Source organism: Gymnoscopelus braueri (assembly GCF_963280865.1).
Source record: "Gymnoscopelus braueri genome assembly, chromosome: 4".
NCBI lineage: Eukaryota > Metazoa > Chordata > Actinopteri > Myctophiformes > Myctophidae > Gymnoscopelus > Gymnoscopelus braueri.
Window position 1 is genome coordinate 41,940,366 of NC_137605.1, and position 22,995 is coordinate 41,963,360.

The 22,995-nt window shown below is 43.0% G+C and overlaps 1 protein-coding gene across 1 annotated transcript in view; it reads left to right on the top strand.

Moving 5' to 3' along the window:
* The first annotated feature begins 1,064 nt into the window (after nt 1–1,064).
* LOC308084546 (E3 ubiquitin-protein ligase RNF19A-like) overlaps nt 1,065–22,995 on the top strand; it is a 40,702-nt gene continuing 18,771 nt past the window's right edge. The window contains exons 1-2 of the mRNA XM_080427216.1: nt 1,065–1,266; nt 18,586–19,635. Of these exons, the coding sequence (XP_080283342.1) occupies nt 18,596–19,635 (1,040 nt within the window). The 5' untranslated portion in view covers nt 1,065–1,266; nt 18,586–18,595. The remainder of the gene's footprint in view (nt 1,267–18,585; nt 19,636–22,995) is intronic.

The window sequence follows — 22,995 nt, forward strand, 5'->3', positions numbered from 1 at the left end:
ATATTTCATATTCCATCCTGATTGGCAAAGGTTGGCTTCCAAAGTTTGCAGGATTGGTCCGTTTTGAACAAAATGTCTCAAATCATGAACGCGGCGTGCGATTTCCCTGACAGTTTGCACGCACATTCCCACTAGGCCGCGGAAGAAATGCCACCCTTTTCACATTGCCCTGTTATAGCGCCACCAGCAGGTCTACTTTAGCAAAACACATGTTTGGAACAAGATGCCTCAAATCATGAATGCATGCACATTGGGGCGGCAGTGGCTCAGGGGTAGAGTGGCCGGGTAGAGTGAACTGGAAAACCGCAAGGTTCCCAGTTCGATCCCGGGCTGGGGCGCTCCCCTAGAGTTAGTGTCGAAGTGTCCTTGAGCAAGACGCTGAACCCCTAATTGCTCCCGATGAGCAGGTTGGTGCCTTGCATGGTTTCCTCCGCCATCGGTGTATGAATGTGTGTGTGAATGGGTTAATGGCACAATCAATATATAAATGCACCATTTACATTCCCACTAGGCCGAGGAAGAAATGCCACCCTTTTCACATTGGCCTATTATAGCGCCACCAGGAGGCCACAATAACCTACCTGACCTGGCGGAGACCTGTGCTCCGAGGAGCACTTTTTCTAGTTTGGGCTTGTTTCTGAAATGCAGTTGCTTATTTGGGCTTGTTTCTAAAATGTGGTTGCTTATTTGGGCTTGTTTCCATTTAAGAAAAAATAAAAAATTTAAACCAGTGGTTCTCAAATATTTCCATGTCATGGACCCCCAAATTAATTATGTATTTGTCCCTAACCCCCATCAGAAAATGTTTTGTGCCAGGGAGCCCCGCATACCAGATTTGTACAATGTTTCAAAAATATTCCAAATATTCCACATTTTATTGCAAGAGTTTTTGAAAATAGCAGATCTACAAGCTTGTGAGCTTGTAGATCGGCTATTTTCAAATAGCAGAGGTTTAAAGTGCTCTTGTGACCTAAATTGCTTCTTATGGGCTTGTTTCTCTCGCAAAACCTGGCAACACTGAGCTCGAGCTCTGGCTGTTGTGGTTCAAAGCGGAGCAGCAGAGACTAAAGGAGGAAGGACCTGCGTGACACAGAGACGAGACGAACGAACCGAACAAACGAAAGAAATGTTTGAATAAAACGTCAGTTAAACTGTCAAATTAGCCAACACCGTAGTATCGGCACGAAGGATTAACACACCTGCGTTGGAGACAGACAACACTGTTTGGCTGTTTTCGTCCGGGGAAGTGTCAATAGCAACAAAAAGGTACGTTTTCATCGTTTCTAATTTAGCGTTAGCCCCAGCAGCTAACGTGGCTAAGCTAACATTCAATACATTTGGCTAACGCTAGCTGACTGTCATTTGAGATTATTAACATCAAGAAAGCAAGCTCTGGTCGTGCAGATATCGTTGTTATTATTATCACAATATCACACCGTTTTAATGGCCCGTCTCAACGTCAGTGTCACATTTGAACGTACAGTTGCCGAGATCATTCAAGACAATTGTAAGTTAACGCAAGTTAATAAACTAGCCATCTTAACATTAGCCTGTCTGAATGAATGCTAGCCATCTAGTAAACAAGACAACATCATATTACTTTGTAAAATGGTGTTACACCTATAGTAGGTCAATAACTGGATACGTTATCTATGGCAGTGGCACCAAATGTCCCGTTTCTCGCTAACCCAACACAATATTAGCCAGCTGCTCCCAATATAATTTAGTGTGTTTCCCCTTTCTCTATTTCATGTGATATAAGTGACATGGATAACTTAATAGCCTTGGATCAAGACTATCATGGATGTATTTTATAGATTTTCAAAGTAAAAGTCAGACTCTATAAAATACATCTATGATAGTCTTGATCTAAGGCTACATAACTAACTGAACACGGATGCAATCGTGTTCTAAGCCAAATCTGAGAATTGAGTACGACTGGAATGCATTGCATACTACTCAAAGTCTCAAATCCTACATACAGTGAAAAGTTAACGACCAAAAACGAGAACATAGTACAGCAGTTCAACCACCTAGCCTATATCTTCTGGTTGTTGGGTGATCGAGAGTTTCGTGTTTACTGTAGTAGACAAATATCTGTTCCGACTGAGCCTTAAATATGTCGGGACTTTGGTGCCTGTGTCTGGATGACTGAGGCACCGTGGAAATATATATTTTACTTGCCTTGATGTGTTTGAACAGGGATTGGCCTGTTTCAAGGGAGACAATAACCTAAATCTGTCCATTAAATTGCTGTATTGTGAATCTACTGAGAAAACGCCTCACTTGCATCACTTGGCCTTGGATCAAGACTATATCGAGTCTGACTTTTACTTTCGTTTCTATGCAAATGTAAAAATCGATAAAATACATCTATGATGGTCTTGATCCAAGGCTACTGCATCACCTACTCTCACCTACTCTTTTAAGACTGCCTTGAAAAGACACCTATTCTCTCAGGTTTATGGCGAATAGTTGTTTGTTGTTTTGTTTGTTGGTTGGTTGGTTAATTGTTTTTGATGTGAAGTGTCCTTGGCTTAATGAAAGGCGCTATATAATTCTAGCTGTTATTATTGTTATTGGTTGCCAGTGGTTTATTGATACAACACCAGATCTATTTATTCAAAGGACCGTGTGTGTCCCCACATTTAAGCTCTCTGGAAACCTTAATGTAAATGCTTTTGAATGCAATCATGTGTTATTTATTGTGTGGCTTTACCCGGGGATGGCAGGAAACATTGAGCGATATCTAGTAAATGCTGGGCTACAGAGTGTAAATTGTCTCAATTATTTTGCAACCCTGTTCTTGGATATTTCTATGTTCAACTTCTCATTCATCCTCTTACCTTTTGGTTGCTGAAAGACAGTGGGTTCCCTGTGGTGCTGACTCATGACAGTAGAGGGATGGACAAAATATATATTTTTTAACCACATACCTTTATCGATGTTGTGGGGATCATGACTATTAAGTAGAATAAAAAACTTGTGTGTGTGTGCAAATTTAATATCGGTGTGAACAATAAATCAGTGGCCATCGGTGGTGTTAATCAAACTAATTCATTTTATAGATTATTTTTTTTAATGGATAATTTAGTAAAATAAGTCCCTATTTTGGGCAAAATGTGAAAATCAAAAGAATCGAAAACTTTCAAAATAGTAAATAGCTGATCTACAATACAAAATGGGGCGTGTGCCGTGTGTGTATATATGTAATATATATATGTGTGTGTATGATATCATATTAAACATATTTGGAGACAGACACAAATATTAAGAAATTAGAATCCCTTATTGGTTGTTTGCCTATAAATAATATTGGTATGTCAACATCTGTAAATAACAAAAAGGCTCGCACACTTTTGTTGCTCGCACACTGGCAATTCGGTTTTCGACGTTTCGATCATCAGACCATTATCAACACATTTTATGTCAACATCTGTCCTGCTTTCAGACGACCTCTGAATTACTAGCCAATGTTTTAATCGATTTTAAACTGTTTTTTGTTGTTAATTTATTTTTATTTGGCATTGAGGTGACAGAAGAAGTAATGGTTTGTCATGTTACTCATTGATAGTATGAAACACGCGCAACAACTGACATGATCAGTGGTATCAGGAGGAATAACCTGTCTTGGTGTTCATGCATTATTTTTGTATTTACACATCAATTTAATTTCCGAGCCGACATTTAGTTGAATCTGAAGGTCAATCTGCATTGAATGAAGAAATTATTTGTAATCTTAAAAAAAAAAAAAAAAAATGGACGCCAGGCTTGCCAGCACAGTGATGTTCTGGTGTCATGCTGGGTCACAAATAGGTCTAATATTATATGTAATTATGTTTTAAATTATATATATATATATATATATATATATATATATATATATATGTATATATATATATAGATATATAGATAGTGCTCTGATGCATTTCTAATGGACTCTCTGCGATTAACCTATCTGCAGATGACACCCATACTGTGTATTTATTGATGCTGAAAGCAGCCGCCCAGAAATTGAATCAGTATTTCAGAGAGCCCAGAGAGTGTTTCATTCTATCAGAGAGCCCTCGCTGGTTATTTCAGGTCATTTTGTCTGTGTTCTTCTAGCAGCCAGGGACAGGTCATTGGCCCTCATGCCTCATGACAACCTGGTCTATGTTCCCTCTGTGTGTTTGTTAGGACCTCCCTTGCCTCCTCTAGGTAAACACAGCTGCAGGGCAGGGTGATGGTGGCTTGGCCAACCCATTAGGGTGTTGTCATTTATTGCCCCAATAATGGAAATCACCCCATACCCCCAGTTCCTCGCTTGTCCCCAACCCAAGGTTCTGAAAGCCAAATCTCTTAACCAATTTTCCACCCCACCAGGGACCAGTCTGTCCCACCAGTCTCCCTCCTTCCATCGCTCCTTATTTTCCCCCAAGCAGATGCTAGAGTTTGTTTTTCCTTGGGGGAGCAAAACAATTGAGATTCCAGGAAGTGTAAAGGTGCTGCTGCAGCTTGTTTCTAGCTGGCTGGGTGATGGTCTTGCCCGTGTGTTTTGGGCACATTTAGAGCCTCTTGCTTAGTTTTGCCTCTTGCTCAGAGGTTACATTGATTCACAGATGTCTGTAAAGCAAATTCTTGCGCTAACTCTGTTAGAGAAAGGAGCCGCATTGACAGTGAGGATTCATATAAGAGGGTTAAATACTTGACTGTGCAGTGTTTTCTGCAGTCTGGTGCCTTCTTGACTCTCATGCTTCAGGCTGCAGGTGGCTGTTCTGGTGCCTATACGGTGGCCCCTCAAGTTGTTTTGGAAGAGGCTTTGAATTTTCGAGTGGGTGTCAGTTACTCCTCTGCTCCCCTGCCTTGTTGTAATCTGTGAAACGAGTGTCAATCTCAGCATACTCAAGTTAGTTGACGAAAATGCCAGCTACTGTCACAACAGTGGGCACCCACATAACTGTAGCCCCTGAATTAGAAGATGTCTTTAATGAACTTTATCTAGAAACCTTTTCCAATAAAACAGCCCTTCATGGAATAATTAACAATTTATAGGGGATAATAGTCCTAAAGCCTGAAACATGCCCCTTAAACCCTATATGCTTCGTTTACCGGGGTACCACAGGGGTCTACTCTATACAAGGCCCATCCTTTTCCCCCTCTACACCAAATCTCTTCGCTGATATTAGCCGATCTACAAGCTCACAGTCGCAATGAATGTGTCGAGTTGTGAACTTGGGAATGCATTGTGAGCCTGTAGATCACCTATTTTGGCAGAATGTTTGCATAGTATGACATGCCCAGAGAATACAGTGCTAGGGTTCAAGTGAACATAAGTATGCGGGATTGCGGATGCTTTGAGCTACACAAAGCTGATCTAAAATGTGTCACCTGAAATTCTTAACTCAACGCAAGCGTGACATGTGTTGCAGTGTGGGTGTCTATTAGCAGGCAACAATAGGATGTTGCAGTCTGATTAGTTTTCTTGACCCCTTATGTTCCATCTTCCACAATATAGCAAGGCGCAAGCTCTAGTTTTAAATGTAACTATGGGTGGGTCATTATCCCCACAGTGATGTATATGTATGTGTATATATATATATATATATATATACACACACACACACACAACTGAGCGTCATTTTGCAATTTACGTTAAGAATGTTTCCAGCCTAAGATTTCCTTAGCATTTAATAGTCAGGGAAAGCCCCTCTACTGAAGCCACATCGTGCAGCTTTCACACATTTGTTGCCTGTTAAATTGTGAGAGGAAGAACACTGATAGCATTTTCCTTGGAACATCCCAACGCATAGAACGTCTGTATCGGGGTGGGGTTGTAAAGACAAGTACTCAGGGGAGCTCCGGGGCGGTTGTTAATTTATCAGAGGACTCGCAAAAGCTCCGGCCTGTGTCTGGGTGTGAAGAGGCTCAACTAGTGTCCCTGCTCTCCCAGACTGGATGGATGGAAGGAGGAAACCTCCTCTCCATGGAGATAACAGGCAAAACAAATCTTTATCCCATTCTCATTTTACCAAGTCGTTCCTCTTCGTCTGTTTCACACGCTCTCTCTGGTTGTTTAAGTTCTCTCTCTCTCAGCTGAGCAGAAATGCCAGGGTGCTTACCTCATTTCCTCCCCTCTGGAGTGAAATGAGGGAGGAAAAGAAGAGGGGGTCGGAGGAGGGAGGGAGGCTCCAGGAAACTATACTGGCCTTGTTGGATTTGGAAACTTTTCCTCTTCTGCTCGCTGCCTCGCCTCTCGTCTCGTGCCTTCAACAACGGCTCCCCTGTTAACTGTAACACTGCTGTAGTGAGCATTGTCTTCCCTTTGTTTTGTTTTCAGTATATGCCTGTGATGTTGCTTAGTCTCAGGATTATCAGGATAGTATTAAATCCTTAATATTTTCTGAGGTAATGCTTATCAGAGACCTTCGTTAAAACTAGGTGATTTTATAGCTATCAATGTTGCCACATTTCACGAGAGAAACCAGCATGGAGCACAGGGTGTGTGCATGTGCATGGGGGAAGGGGAGGGACAGAGGGAATGCTGTTGTGGACTGCTCCTGCGGAAAGCCTGGTGACATGAGGTTAGGTTTTGACTGACTGGAGCTCAGTAAAACCTAATTGTTGTCTCCGCCAGGCCGATAGGCATGGCCAAGACTATGTTTTGCACCCTGTCCGTCCGTCCGTCCGTGCGTGCGTGTCCGTGTCCACTGTCCATCTTTCCATCTGTGAACAGCTAATCTCTGGCACCGTTGGCTTGCTCGCAGGGAAACTGTGCACACACACTCCCTGGATGCCAGAGCAGAACCTCTGCCCCAAATATTTCACATGGGCCTGTTATAGCGCCACCAGGAGGCCAATTTTTGCCCAAACATTTTTTTGACAGTACTCCTACAGATTTTGTCCAAACATCACGCAAATGGGTGCACAGTATCTCTATAGTCATTAAACGAAGTCTTTCAGATTTTTCATATTCCATCCTGATTGGCTAAGTTTGGCTTCCAAAGTTTGCAGGAGTACTCTGTTTCAAACAAAATCTTTCAAATCATGAACACAGCGTGCAATTTGCATGAAATTTTGCGCGTACATTCCCACTAGGTCAAAGAAGAAATGCCACTTGAAAATTTTCAAATCAGCCTCATGGTGACGCTATAACTGGCCGATTCGTGTTTTTACCTATAACTGCACCGATCTGTGTAAAACTTTGTATGCGCACTCCTTAGAGGCCAAGGACAAACCTTTGCCCTGCATTTTTCACATCTACCTTTTGTAGCGCCACCAGGAGGCTGACATATGTAAACCCAATTTTGTATATTACTCCTTCAGATTTTATTCCAAACCTCACACAAATCGGTACACATTAGAATAGTCAAGTGAGTCAATGTTCCATCCTGATTGGCGAATTCCGTACATTGCTGGCCCACAATAACCTACCTGACCTGGCGGAGACCTGTGCTCAGAGGAGCATGTTTTCTAGTCTAACTTTGTTTTAGACAATTTTAGGATGCAAGCCCAAATAAGCAACTACACTTTGGAAACAAGCCCAAATACCAGAAAATACCAGTATTTACAAGTGACTTTGCAGAAAAACAAGCCCAAAATGTATAATAAGCAGACTTGGCAACTATGATAGCTATATTTATGTCATTTATAGCCTTTGCTCCAATTCCTCTCCTCAAGTTAACAGTTTGTGTTGGTCAACCACCTTCTTAGGTTTTGTTGTCAGAGTGGTAATTTAATCTAAATGTCTTTGTCCACAGAATACACTTGCACAAGGTTAAATCCCTCATAGAAACACAGACATTGATCGACCACACCCACAGCTTGCGGCTTGCTCTGCACTTGGGTGAAGAGAGAGAAAGGAGGAAGGGAAACTGTTTGGCTGCCAGGCTGCCAGCCCACATCAGTCAATTGCTGTTGGGCTCGCCTGCCAGGGGTTGATGCGCGCGCGTGCGTGCATCAATGTGTGTGTATGTGTTGCAGTTAGAGCCGTGTTAATGTATTGACTGTCCCTAGCCCCACAGAGGCCCAGGAATGTGCATAGAGGCAGCATTACACAGGAGACAGGCAGGCTAGGAATGCAGCCTGAGTGGACACTGACCGACTGATGGCACTGCCTCAGATCAGCCGCTCTGAATTTTACTGCTCCCATGCTGTATGTGTGTGCCTGTTTTTCTGCCTCTGCTTGGCTGTATGTGAATGAGTCTCTATCTTCCAGCCCCACTGTTTTATCTCCCTGCAGCTCGGTCTCTTTGCGAGCTGGCGTAGTATTAAATAAGGTAAGGAGTTTCACATTGTGCACAGCCACCATGCCAGTAGCAGCAAGAGACCACACAGCATTCCACTCACATGTGGGTGGGTTGCCAATTTGCCATGCTCTGCACACACATAGCCTAACCCTGGAAGCTATACTGCTTATAGAGAGACACCAAACTCACTATATTACAAGCTATATTACAAATATTTTTCATGATCTGATCAATCATGATGTTCTTTTGCCAGAAGTGTGAGTGCTTCCATGAAGTATGTGCGTCTTTCTCTCTTTCTCACTCTCACACACACACACACAAATTCTCTCGCACTATCTTTCTCGTGTGGGCTGTTCAAATTATTTTTCCGATTTGCACGTTGTGCGATTTAAGTAAAGCTTTGAGGGCAGACTTCTTCCTGCTTCTCCCTTCTGCCTCTGACTGACGGCTCTGTGATCTCGCGAGACCAGTCGCCGTTTAAGGGTACATGCGCCCAGAGTCTCGTGAGAACTCACGCAGAAGAATTTTGCTTTTTAAGGAATAATCGAATATGGAATATTCGTTGACAGCCTTAGTTGGGTCAAGGGTGAAGACTGGTGCCGGAGGTGCAAACATGGTCCCATAATAATCTCCATTTAGTTTGGAGTGAGTCTGACTGGGTTTATGTTTAACCTGGATGTCAACACAACAGGAAAATAACTTCGTAGGTGCTTAAAAGGTCCTCTAACCCGCTGTTTATTTTTGTTGTTTGTTTTGTGTGTTTGGTTTCTTAAAACAGTTTTTTTTAATGTTAAGAGCCAGAGGACCTCCTCCATCTTTAACATTGTAGGCTGTGCAAATGTATTTTATTGTTTAAGTGCCAGTAAGTTAGTGTTTAAGAGTTGAGATTGAGATACGTCATCGACAGAAACAACAAGGGAATAACACCAATAGGTGTGGAATGTATAGGCCTAGTTCCATCAATTCCATGTCTCATGAAAATTAGAACTGCAATTGTTTGCCATACTGATATTTATCACAGTTATCTTATGTTATTATTATTCTATCAAACACAGTACTCGTTAGAATAATGTATAAGTGTCTGGAACACACTAAGACTAAGCAGTGCAAAGTCCAAAGAAAAAGAGAAAAGTTATTAAGACTTCCCTTCAACAGGAAGTCTCATTTGCCTCAGAGATTCAAGTGTGCTAGGGAGCGCTCGGTGGTGCAAGGGTAAAGTTTCTGTCAACCACCATGGAGACTAGGTGTTTGAATACCATGTTGACGAGATACGTGGTTGTCTATGCTCTCCTGAGTTCTAACTGTAGGAGTTGGCAGTGACAAGGTCCTAGAATACACAGGGAATTGGGGATTGGCCTTGTAAACTAGGATGAAAAGGAAAGAATTGTAAAAAAAAAGAGTGTGCTTTACCATAAAGGTTTTTCTGTTTGATGGCGGATGTAGCTGAGTGAGTAGATAGGCTGTCTGGCAATTGGAAGGTCACCGGTTCAACCCTTGGTTCGCCCAGTGAATTTTTTGAAGTGTCCCTGAGCAAGACGTATCCCCATAAGTGCTCCCTGGATGTTGTAATAATGGCACTTTCCTACTGCTCCTAATAGTTAGGAAGGGTAAATAAGTTCAGAGGAAGAATTTCAGTTATGTACTAAAGTACTTCATAAATACACCAACAAAAACTATAGGGGTTCCAATTATTATTTTAATTAGAGTAGGTATATTCACAAGTCTAAGTACACAAAATATAATCTCTGTGGTCTACAGTCCTAATATCAACAAAGTACAATAATATAATAATAATAATAATAATAATAAACAAATAACACAATTGTATAAAAAATAAATCCAACATAGTAGCTGGTTTGAGCTCATAATTGAGCTGTAAGAGTGATTACTAATATTTTCAATAGAGCCTGCCTCGGGGGAAGTTTATTCCACAGAAGTGGCGCATAGTGGTAAAATTATCTGCCACCTACAGAGTGCTGAATTATCCTAGGGACATAGAGATAACCAGCATCTTGTGAATGGACTGTAGGAGTGTGAGTGTATGTAGTGTGAGAGTTTCACAGTCCCAGTCTACAGCAGGTCAGCTGAGGTCAGTAGAGGTATGTCCCAATGAACTCTGTCAATAAGGAATGGAAAGACATGGAAGCCCAGGCATTTTGTAGCAACAAACCGTCTGTCTACCCCCTCTGCAACTAGTCCCCAAACCCTTGCATTTCTCCCACTGCCATTGTCAGACAGACACACATGTTGCTTACATGACTCTTTCTTCATCCAGTGTCTGTTTCTTAACTACTGACTTGAAATGCCCGAGCTCAGATCAGCTATGATTTAAGAGGTACCTTAGTGTTGATGGAGGACAAATAAGGCAAATTCAACATTTTCATATTCATTTGAAAAACGTGTACTGCTGCACCACTTGGAAAAGAAAGTAGCACTTTAGGCAGAATAACTGACAGACAACAGAAGCAATTTTGTGTATGAACATTAAGGAAGTTGCCTCCTAATGTTTTACCTGCCATGAGTGGCTGGTTGGTCTCTGTATTTCACCAGCCAAAGAGGAATTTGTTGCTGTCGGGCAGAAACCTTGGATCTCCATACTTGAACTTTTTTCCCGTAAATTCATCATACAAGAGTGTTGCACAAAAGTAATTAAAAAACAGATCTACAAGCTTACAACGTGTTGAATCGTGACGTGTTGAGAGCTTGTAGAGCTTTAAAATAATAAAGGAATGGTTTTGGACATAAAAGGTTTCCACCCGACAGCAACGAATTTGACATGCCATTGGCGGTGAGACAGACAGGATGGGCGTGTGTATTATGTGTATGTACATGCTTGTGTGTGTACGTGCTTGCTTGTTGCGTGCATGGCATGCCTTTCTTTGTGTTAGCATGACTTGTGTGAATTGCACATGGTAATAATCCTCAAAAGCTGGTCTTAATTATTAGTTGCTGCTTCTGCGTCACGCAGTGTTTTCAGCATCACATTTTCCTGTGTTTATGCAAGGCTCTCAGATAATGGTGGAATCCAGCTACAACACACAGCAGAGAGTGGCCTGTTCAAAGCCATTACCCAGCCTGCAGAGTGCTGCTTGGTGCCAAACTAGAAATATCTTAATTTTTAGCTTGCCATGCATTTTCCTTTCAGAAGTCTTACTTCCATTCCAAGTCCCACAGTACAGTATGATAGTTTTATCCTGTTGTTTGGAACTGACTTCAGATTTGTTCTGCAATATATTCTGCATAGTTTACCCATATCTGGCACACTGATCCAAGCCCTTCATTCTCCACAGCGCCACATCTTCATGGAGCTAACAATCTGTGTCTGTGCTGTTTGCTGACTAACCTCACAACCACGCCGGCATCTCTTGACATTAGCATGCAGCTACGGCTGCTAGTTAGCTACGCGTGACCGACATCTAGCCCGCTCTGCCTATCTGTGTTATTGGATACGATCGGATTGATTCAGTTCAGTTAATGAGAACTGCTCTCTTCCTCTTTCTCTCCATTCTTATTCTACCAGCAGTCCAGCACATGGCATGCTCCTTCCTTGAATCTGACACTTAATCAGTGAGGAAAATGTACTGTAGCGCTGATTGGAATGCCGCCAAAACTCTGAGAAACTCTGTTTCTTTGAGCAAGTCAAGAAAATGGCCCACTATTTGGGCCATTGATGAAACCACATCTCTCCCTCCCCCTTCTGTACTTAAACAACTCTCTTTCACTCTCCCTCTTTCCTCATCTATCTCTTGGTGTCATTTCTGCTCCTCCTTTCCTCATGTTTCCCTTTATCCCCTCTTCTGCCCCTCTCCCCTTTTCTCTCACCCTCCCTCTCACCTCTCTGAGTCCACCCCTTCTCTTTCACTTAAGAAGTCTTATCTCATTCTTTGCTCAACTGCTGCTTTGTAAATGTATGTGTGTCTACTTAAATCTCTGCTGTGAATGCTGACTACAGGCTACAGCCAGATGAGCTGACATTGGAGTTGTTTTATCTGATGGAGGTTTTAGCCAGGCTTCTTATGGTAGGTGCATCAGTCTACCTGCTCCAGGCCCCTCAACACACACATGCAGGGATATCTGCTTTTTTGTGATAAAGCCTCTGCACAGTCAGCTGAGATTTTAAACTCTGCAGTACCGTTGTTACTTATTCTAAGTAGATGGAACATACACACAGTAGCCTTCTCTCCATGGTTCAATGAGTGTCATTATTATTTTGCTCGTCCCTGTTTACTGCACACTGTAGGCACATATTTCCTGTACAGTTTGACCACAGCAGAAAGCATCGGATCACAGCAGCAAGCCGTCCACAGAGCAGCAGTAGTACTGTAGCCTTTGAAGTGCGCGCACATAGAACATCCTGCAGGAAAGAGCTGCAGGGACTTCTGCAGGCTTGATAGTTAACGCCACTGCTGCAGTTTTTCCACTCTGCCGTCCTAGCTCTTTTCATATCATAGTCTTTTGAGGTGAAATTTGTCAACAACTATAACAAAAGCTTTATTTTATTCAGTGTACTTTTGTGTCTTGCAAAATAAAACACAAATATACACCTGGTGTATATTTGTGTTTTATTTTGTTTTTATTTATATTTCTTCACTTGCTGCAGGCAGTGACAGTTTTCCTGGCTTCATTTAGAGAAGCTTGGGTGACAGGTTAGTCTCTGGGTTAGCCTGATTATTAGCCTGAAGATGCATGGAGCTTCAGTCTGAAATTGCCTGCAGTGTCGGCGATTACAAGGGGGAGGGGGTTCGAATTTCCCTAAACCAATCACAAGAGATCCACGGCTCCACCTACATCTGACGTCATCGCACAGCTTGTTTTAGCAGATATTCACTGATTGGCTTGTCGTTAGACCCACCCCCACCTCCGACTCTCATTGGACGGTACTTTTTGGACCGAATAAAGTCCTAGGCTCAGATATCAACACCAGACCAAGAGGGGCAGTCCACTCAGAGAGTGGGCAAGGTCTATGGTTTGGAACCAGGCTATCTCTGGGTGGCTTTTCAATGAATGTCCCATGATGTGTTCACCAAGATGATTAGTGGAAAATGGCAGGCATTTTGTTCTCCTGTGAAATGTATTTTGACTGGAGGGAAAAGGGACAGGTTCAATGGGAGTATCATTTATACCCATTGGGCCTGCTCAATTACAAGTCACAAGTGACAATGTGGACTGTGTGCAAACTGAACAACTTATTTATGAAAGATGTTTTAAAATAAATAATTCAGTCAGGAACACTCACATCATGAATAGATAACTATTTATTGCAACAAATTAAATACAGTTATATTTGGCATTGATGGCTCCAAGCGGCATTCTGAAGCTAAATCAGGGAACACAATGCAAACCCATGAGTACAAGAGCGGGCCTAAAGCAAGACATTGAATGAATCAGTTTAACTTGAGTCATGCAAACCTGAATTCCAGTTTAACTTTAGAGTCATGCCACAATGAATTTCAGTAACTTTAAAGCCATGCAAACATTGAATTTCAGATTTCTTGAGAGCTACGCAAACATGAATTTCAATTTAACATTCAGTTGAACTTTTGAGCCATGCAAGTCTCTGAACTAGAAAGTGGAGGCTGCGGTGGAGGTGGCAAGCCTTGCTACTGTTGCCAGCAGCATATGTGTGGCAGCAATTGAATTGCAGAGATCCAGTGTAGTAGGTAGCCATACTTAAATGGACCGCCTTGTTGTGGGAATGAGCTGTGATTGGAGTGTAGAAAAGCATGGCTGGCTGACAACTAATGCAATGCTTCACTTAATGGAAACGGATGAATTAAAACTCCTTAGTTATCAGCGTGCTCATTAATCAATCAAGCTACTTCTCACATGGTAACAGGTAGTTGGCAAAAACTAGGGATGGGTCAGAATAATAATAGAATATTCAAATAATCGTTGGAGGATAAACATCGATGGGTGTAATATTCATTCTCTACTGCATTAGCATTGTGGTCGAATATTCGTTATTAATAGTAAGTATGTCTTGCACATCCCTAGCAAAAACTAGAACAGAAGATTGTTAAAGGATCTACACCATGAATTAAAAAAGATATATATATATATTTAATATCATATTGTTTATGTCCCTCAAACGTTTTTCAAAAGGTTTGAGCCTAAATCAAGCCTCAGATATACTCATTCCAACTAACTTCTCTCTGGCTTATAAAGCACTTTCACCTGCAATACCACATTGTCCTGTTTGGCACGGGGCGCTATTGAGCCAGTTTGTATGCATGTTATCTCCTGGTTCTGTGTGGAAAAAGTAAAGAAAAAGTTTAAAAAAAATACGTGACGTCACAAATCAGTTTGGCCTGTTTTGAGACCAATTTACAGAAAACCCCAGATTTGCTGTGAAAGCCTGAGTGTTCAAACTGGGGTATTTTTTGGGATAGAAGAGAGGTAGGGGAGACCAAAAACACACAAAAAAGAAGAAAAAGTGAAAATTCATGGTGTAGTCCCTTTAACATGTTACAAATTGTGTATTTTGCTTTAAGCTATTATCGGTTGGTTAACTGAAATATCATAATATAACATTTTCCTTAATTAAACAATTTAACTGAAGAATTTAGTCCTGTGGCTCAGTGTGACTTGTGTTGACAGTAGTGTGGTTTGCACATGAGAGAATGCACTGTGCATGCAGAGTGTTGTCATTTGACTTACTTTTAAATCATATTAGCTACTTCCCCTTTCTCAGTAACAGCGCAAAACATATGACTGCTCCTTGTCTCTGTAATCAACCAGTGGAGTGGGCATTATTATCATAAAGCGAAATGTTAGAATACATAACCACTTAATAATGGCGTGATGATTAAACATTACAGCCACTGGTACAGGATCTTATACCCTGAGCTCTGTGCCTCTTCTCAAGGGCTCCATATGTCCAGACTCCAGTAGTTACTAAAGCCTGCCCAGCACCACATTAGAGTTTCCTGTTTTGAACCTTGGCTCAGAGTGAGCGGAGTAGTAGCAAAGGATTAGGGAGGGGATCTATTTTCTCGCTCTCTGTTGATAGAGAGAGAGAGAGAAAGAGAGAGCAGTGGTCGAGAACAAGTTAAAAGCAGCACGTGTGTGACTGAGGAATTCCAAGAAGAGTGTCATTGCACTTAGTAGAGTGAGGTTATGTGAGTGGTGCGGTGGCATGCCGTCTTTGATGTTAGTGGTTTTGGCAGTTTTGGCACACAGATTGACAGAATTGCACGACAGCCAGGTAGACTATGTTGCCCTGTTTACAATACATGCATAGTAGTTGTTGGGACAGACCTTTTACCCCCTTTCTCCCCATTTTAGTCTTTATGCCAGAACAAGGGCCAATTGTGTTTGTGTAGACGCTCGACAAAGCCGGATGCACCACGGTGGATTTGAAGCCACAACCTCCATGGTGGTGGCCAGGCACTTTACCACTGCGCCACTTGAGTGCCATGCAAATTCTTATGTCGGATTTCTTTCGATTTCCTAAATGCATGTCTTTTTGCCTGAACATTAGGGATGCCACTAACAGGGATGTCACTAACATGCATGTCACTAACGGTTATTGTCATTTGTCAACCCCTCAAACGCAGTGGTGCAGGCCCAGGGTGGTTAGCACTATTGCCTCACAGCAAGAAGGTCATGAGTTTGAACCCTGGCAGAGTTGGCCTTGTGTGTGGAGTTTGCACGTTCTCCCCATGTTTGCTTTGGGTTTCCTCTGGTACTCCGGCCTCCCACACCAAACAGACATGCCTGTTAGATATTTGCTGCCAGTGCCCTTGACCAAAGTACTAGCATTACAACTGGGTTTGGTCCCCAAGTGCTGCACTGAGGCTGCTCTTTGCTCACACACACACACCATTTTTTTTTGCAAGAACAGTAGCATTTTTTAATAAGATCTTTGGTCAGTCATGCAGATCCCTTCTGTCTATAAGGCATTTTGATGGGTCTGGAACTCTGTATCTGTAGCGATGCTTCTTAGTGTCATCACACCCTTAGTGTGCGTGTAGAAATTATGTTCAAAAGCCCATTTAGTTCCTCACTGCATGTGTCTGTGTGTGTGTGTGTGTATATAGTATATAATATACAGTATGTATTAGGGCTGTTTTTCCAGATTAGTCATAAAAGACAAAGTCATTTTGTGTGAGTGTGTGTGTCCACTCCATGGGTCATTGCAAAGGTGTAACCAAGAACACAAACACACCCACTCATTAGGAGGTAAAGTTGAAACGGCTAACACTAAATAACAGGCATTATTTTTCCACTCACCTCGTCACCACACCAAGACACCTGGACAAGACAGGTGGTAAACCCATCTTATCTTGGTAAACCATGCGTCACCATTAGACATGATAGGTCTGTAGGTCTGTAAGAGATGGTCTTCTCTTTCAGGTTGTATTTTAGACCTCTTTGTGGCTGGGAAATGTGCACAGCTAGTAGACTAGTTTATTAAACAGTGCTACTCCAACCAAATGGTTACTATACTTATACTTCGTTGTACAATGGTAGCATGCAAAAATAGCCGATCTACAAGCTCACAACGCTTCACGATGCGACGTAGATCTGCTATTTTCACTTTCATTCTTCTTACATGCTTGCTGCTCCTTAACACTGACCATCCGTCATTGCCATCCTTAGATGCAAAACATAACGTAATCTTATTTCTGTCTGATTTGTACAAAACACTGATCAATGTAGAGAACAACTAATGTTGGATTTTGTCTGTCCCTGTAGTCCTGTTGAGATGTGCGTTCTGAAAAGTGAGACATCACTTTGCCAAGACTTCTTATCATGATGCCTCTTCCTATTTCCTATTATTAGTAAAGGTACAGGCCTTGTCACTGCTGATCTCATAGACGGGCCACTCTGATCAGTGTCTGAATGACTAACTGATAAGCTATGCAAACGTGCACTCACCGATGCCCAGCAACGATATTGGCAGACAGAAGATGTCAGGGATTAGCAAACATGCATTGGTCATTAGTTAACAAACTCTTCACAAGCTAAAGAAGGGAATTTATTGCAACATAGATACCTTTTATTGACTTTTTGTGAATTAGAGACTTCTGTGTAATAGAACATTACATAATCAGAAGAAAAGAACAACACATACACAGTAGGGGTGCAGCGGTTTACAGTATAAAACTGAACCGTACGGTTCGCCCTGCACGGTTCAATGCGCCTTTATTGGACTACGGTTTTTCGGTTTTGCAAAAAAGGAAAAAAAACATCACTCCCAGAGTTCCCCGAGAGTGAATCCAGAGCCCAAAACAGCCGATCCACAAGCATCACGACACATTGGGAGCCTGTAGATTGTCTGTATTAGGCGGGCGCGACACCATCAGATTAAAAAATGAGCATAATGATTAGCCTACCTGACGTTGTTATCCTACCACTTGTTGCAGGAGCTCATTTAAAGTTGTGAGCATAATAATGAAAGTAAAGTCTGCGATATAATTTTCCTTAAATAATAAAAGGCAGAAAATACTGGAATGTTTCTGAATATAAAAAAAACTTTTTGTTGCCAATAATTAAAATAAAGAACATTTTGGAAATATTTTCTACTGTACTGAAACCGTGACCCAAAAACCAAGGTTTGAACCAAACTGTGGGACCCCTAATACACAGTCACATTTGTTTCTAATTCATTCCAAGATTTAGACTGTGAGTGAGACATAGGCCTTTTTTTGCTCTGGGAGATGGGACCCGAATTGCATAAGACTGCAGCGCTTAAATTAATGTCCTTGTGTTGAAGGCCACTCCTGGAAGGCACAGTTTGTGTTTTTGCTACATCATATCTACAGACCTTTATAAGGCAATGACATGGTGTAAGAGGGACTTTTTGTACCCGTGTTCTCCTCTGCTTGATGCCCACTTGTGTCTCCTTTAGTGGAAGATGTCACGTCATTACCTCAGTTATTAGACGCGCACACACACGCACGCACGCACGCGCAGTGTACCCACTGGCTGTCTGCAGCTGTGCACACTGGCAAAGCTCTTGACTGGAGAACGGTGTGTTCTCATTTCCTCTTATCACCTTCTCTCTCCTCTTCCTCCTCACTTTTCTCCCATCTTTCTCCTATTTGGAGGAGGTCATCATGTTCCAAACCGAAAGAGACACAAATGAATTGTGTGCAGTAGGATTTATTATCTTTTATCTGTGATGGAAAATATGATACTGTTGCCGCTGGAATGTTGAACTTCAAGTCTACCAAGTCTTAACATAGTTTAAGTTTTGCGTATTGTTTAAAAATGTTTTAGAATGGTATGCCTATTATTTATTTGTGACCAAGTGGTCTTTGAAGGTGAATAGTCTATTTCACCCGTCTTCCATCAGTGTTTTCTTTTTTTCTCACTCTCTGTTCCTCTTGTTTTGCTCTCTGTCTCTCTACAGGTTCTGTTGCATGCGTGGGAGCTCACAGCAAGTGAGCCCTCGCCCCTCCGCCAAGATCCGGCTGTTAGATGTGACCACGAGGCTGATCAGGAGAAGCCATCATGTCTTAAACCCAGACGGACCCTCACCCTCCCTTCCCTTCCCCCGCCCCTCCCCCCGCCCCTCCCCCCCCTCCCCAGTGGACCACCTTTCCCCCTCCCCCATCCCGCTCCCTGACCTCCCCACCCATGTGAGGGGCAGGCTTCCCAGCTCTGGCTCCCCGCCGCCGGGCCCTCTTCCCTCCTCGGTCCCCTATCCTTCCCCTGGAGACATGAGTCTGCAAAAGCACCAGCATCTAGGTGGAGGCGGTTGCGTGATGGGCTCCGACCGGGACCTTCAGTCCACCGCCTCCTCGATCTCCCTGCCCTCCATCAAGAAGGCCCCGAAGAAGAGGCGCCTCTCCCTGGCCTCGCTGTTCCGACGGCGGGGCAGGGAGCCCAAATCCGGGGCGCGCCACCGGTCCCGTGAACTCCATCACCACGGAGGAGGAGGGGTGGACGGCATCGCCAGCATCGAGAGTATCCACTCCGAGATGTGTAACGACAAGAATGCTGCCTTCTTCTCCGTGCCAGGGACCACTACTGTCTCCACATCCGGCGGTGGTGGTGGTGCTGCTGCTGCTGTTGTTGCTGCTGCCTCCACCTCATCTGCCTCAGGGCCGCCCTCCTACACCCCCACCACCTCCTCCTTTTCTGGTGCTGGGGATGGAGGTGAAGGAGAGCTACTGGAGTGTCCGCTGTGCCTTCTGCGTCACTCCAGGGAGAGCTTCCCAGACATCATGACCTGCCCCCACCGCTCCTGTGCCGACTGCCTGCGTCAGTACCTGCGCATCGAGATCTCAGAGTCGCGCGTCAACATCAGCTGCCCGGAGTGCTCGGAGCGGTTCAACCCGCACGACATCCGCATGATCCTGGGCGACCATGTGCTCATGGAGAAGTACGAGGAGTTCATGCTGAGGAGGTGGCTGGTGGCTGACCCCGACTGTCGCTGGTGTCCCGCGCCAGATTGCGGGTGAGGAGATGGTTTGAAGTGCATGTTTATAACACACACTGACTTTATTTTCTTACTATATGTATATATATGTGTGTTTGTGTATATATAGAGATATATCTATCTCTGAGCTCAGTTCAAAAAAATAATGTACACATTTTGTTTGTGTTAAAACAATTGGTGACAATATATATATATCGTTAATGCGTTATTATGGTGTTAATTTTGACAGCCCTAATATATAAACACACACACACACACACACACACACACACACACACACACACACACACACACACACACACACACACACACACACACACACACACACATCAACAACTGCACACATCATGTGGTGCTTGTTGAATTAGTTTCTCATTAAACGTGTTGATTCATCACCAGCTTCTTCTCCAGAGAGCAGAGAGTGTGATCTGAGCTTTAGTCTCTGGTGCCCTAAGTCTCTGAATACCTTTGTTCCTCTTGGGTAATCATCTCCCATGGATACCAGGCAGCAAGGACCAGTTTCCTAAGCACCTTGTGGTGAGACCATCCTAGCGCCATTGCAAGCCAATTTGACCAAAAACATCAACATGCAACTATCCTAGCGCTAACAGGTTTTTGGGAATCCATTCCATTGCTTTGAGTTCCAGTCCACCACAGAAACAGCTCTGGAGACAGACCACTAGCAGCAGGATTGATGGGCTACCCTCTGACGGCCAATTGGAGCCAGCTGATTGCTTGCTGTAGCCCTGGTGATGTTTCAACAGTAGGCGGTACATGCTGGCAAACTGCTATGTGTGGCTCGGCGGCCTCAGCTTGGCCAACAAAAGACACAGCGGCTGTCTGGCCCAGAGCCCAAAGCCTGCTGACACCGCTGTTACAGACGTGTATTGTGCTCTCAGAGACACAGAGAGAGTGGCCAATGGTGGCTGTCGGTCACAAGCTGTTCCAGGAGGGGGGAGTCAGGAGAGAAAGAGGATGAAGGATGTTGAGTTGAAGAGGAAAGAATGGAGACGGTAGCAAAGAAAGTGAAGGGCATCGGAGAAATGGACAGATATGCAGACAAGGATGGTAGGGGGGCAAGCAAGCAAGAAATGAAGAGTGGAGAATAGACAGAGTGAGGTCACCGCAGATGATATACAGATGGATGAACAGAGGAGGGGAAATAGGGCTACAATGATGGGAAAAGATAGATGGAGGAATCGTGCTCTCAGGGAGGGTGGCACTGGCATGGCGCATAACTGTACCAGGGAGAGACAGCACCACAGGGGACTGGCTGCTGTTTGGCGTGTTGCAGTCATCACAGTACAACAACAGCTCATTTCTCTACTAGTTGTTTTTGGACTACGTTTCCCACAGGTTCCTGGCAATTGATTGGTTTGAGATTTCGTGGCAGACAGTGGCAGCATGAATAGATGCACCTAAAAGGGAATGAAAATAATCTGTGTGGCTGACAAAAGAGAGACCTCCAAAAACATGCGTGGTGGTAGCTAGTCGTGCAGCATTAGCTGAGGGACAGAATGACATTGCCACATTCAGCTTCAGCCCTACTTATGCTTAAATTAGTGTTTTCTGGAAGATGAATACAGCGAGTAGAGTGGGTTTAGCATGGAAAGAGAACTTGAAATTGAACAGCCTTTTATGAACAAATCATTACGTGGCTGTAAGAGTGCCTCATCTTGCTATGCTCATGTTACATGAATATGCAATTATTATACATTAATGTGTAAGTATATGATATAGCCGAATATGTGATGTCACATGCAGGGATTATGGATATATAACATATATCACTGCTGTCAGGCAGAATCCTTGTATCTACATTTTTATTTTTCATAAATTAATGCCCTACTACTTCATCATACAAGAGTGTCGTACTAAAGTAGTAAAAATGGCAGATATACAAGCTCAAAACGCACCACATCGGCTATTTTCACTATTTTAAAATGTTTTTAAAATAGTATTACAAAATGAATGTTTTTGGACATACAAGCTTTCCCACAGCAACAATATCAATTTATATGTTTGAATTAAAGGATGCAGAACACAAAAGAAAAGAAGAAACATGTCAGAGAGGGCAAGACATGTGGTAGAAAATGGAGGGTTTAACCCTCCCATGTGTCGTTAGCTGCTGCTGCTGCTGCAGGGAGGGGCATACAGCCAAAGCCCCAGGCAGGCAGGAGGAATTTGTGCTGCTGTTCAGAGTGGGGCTCTGGTTCTGAAACTGCAGAGTATTGATAAAATACCTAGAGCCAACTACACTCCCCCATCTCACACCTAGCCGACTAGCCGTCCCATTTTGTTTTGTATATTGACAGTTCGACACATCGGAGGTGATACTAGGTTGTTTAATAGCAGGACAGGATGCTTCACTGTGGTCATATGTGCTAAACAAAAATGGTGCTAAATAGCACTAAAAGTGGTGCTTTGGATTGTAATCATAGGGGAACCTCTGTTGGTGCTATATAGCACCTATCCTAAAGGTTCTAGTGTAGTGTAGTACACTACAACTGTATCAGTTGTAGTGAGGCGTCACTCGCCGACTGAGCCAGCTCAGTGGGTCGTTGCCCGTTGATAGCATCGGGGTGGCGTAGAGCTAGAGCTCTCTGATTGGCTGTTTAGCCATGCAAGGGGGAGTTTTCTGTCTGCATACACACATTGTCGCCGCTGTATTTGCAGAAAATGCAGATACTAAATGCTAAATGGCATTTTGTTAACGTACAGCCTTGTGTCTATGTCCTATAGGGCATAGCAGTGGCGGCCATTTTCTGGTTCCACTTCAAAATAGTCAATGCATTTTTCCCATTGACATTTCCAAAAATATTTATATCAATTCATTTAAGCCTAGAATCAAGCCATCCAGGGTCCTGGTGAATCATGACCATAAAACATTTTTTTAAATTTATTTTATATTTAATTATATGATATACTATATTTAATAAATACCCTTTTGTTTTGCCGTTTTCAAAAAAGTTTTCACAGAATCAAACGTTTTATGGTCATGATTCACCAGGACCCTGGATGGCTTGATTCTAAGCTTAAAATAATTGATATAAATATTTTTGGAAATGTCAATGGGAAAAATGCATTGACTATTTTGAAGTGGAACCAGAAAATGGCCGCCACTGCTATGCCCTATAAGCCCTCTGCTGTGCAGTGGTCATCTGTGTGTTTTGCTATGATTTCTCAAATGAATTCATGTGAATGTAGTCAATGTACCATATCAATGCTGTGTAAGCCCTGCAGTTACGCATGCGAGGGCATGTTCATTAGAACGTCAAGCTCTCATTTTTAGCATGTACGATACCAGCCGACTGCACGGTGTGGAGAGAGCTGCATTCAGCAACTCTTTCACACCTTTCAACCGACTGATCTCCGACT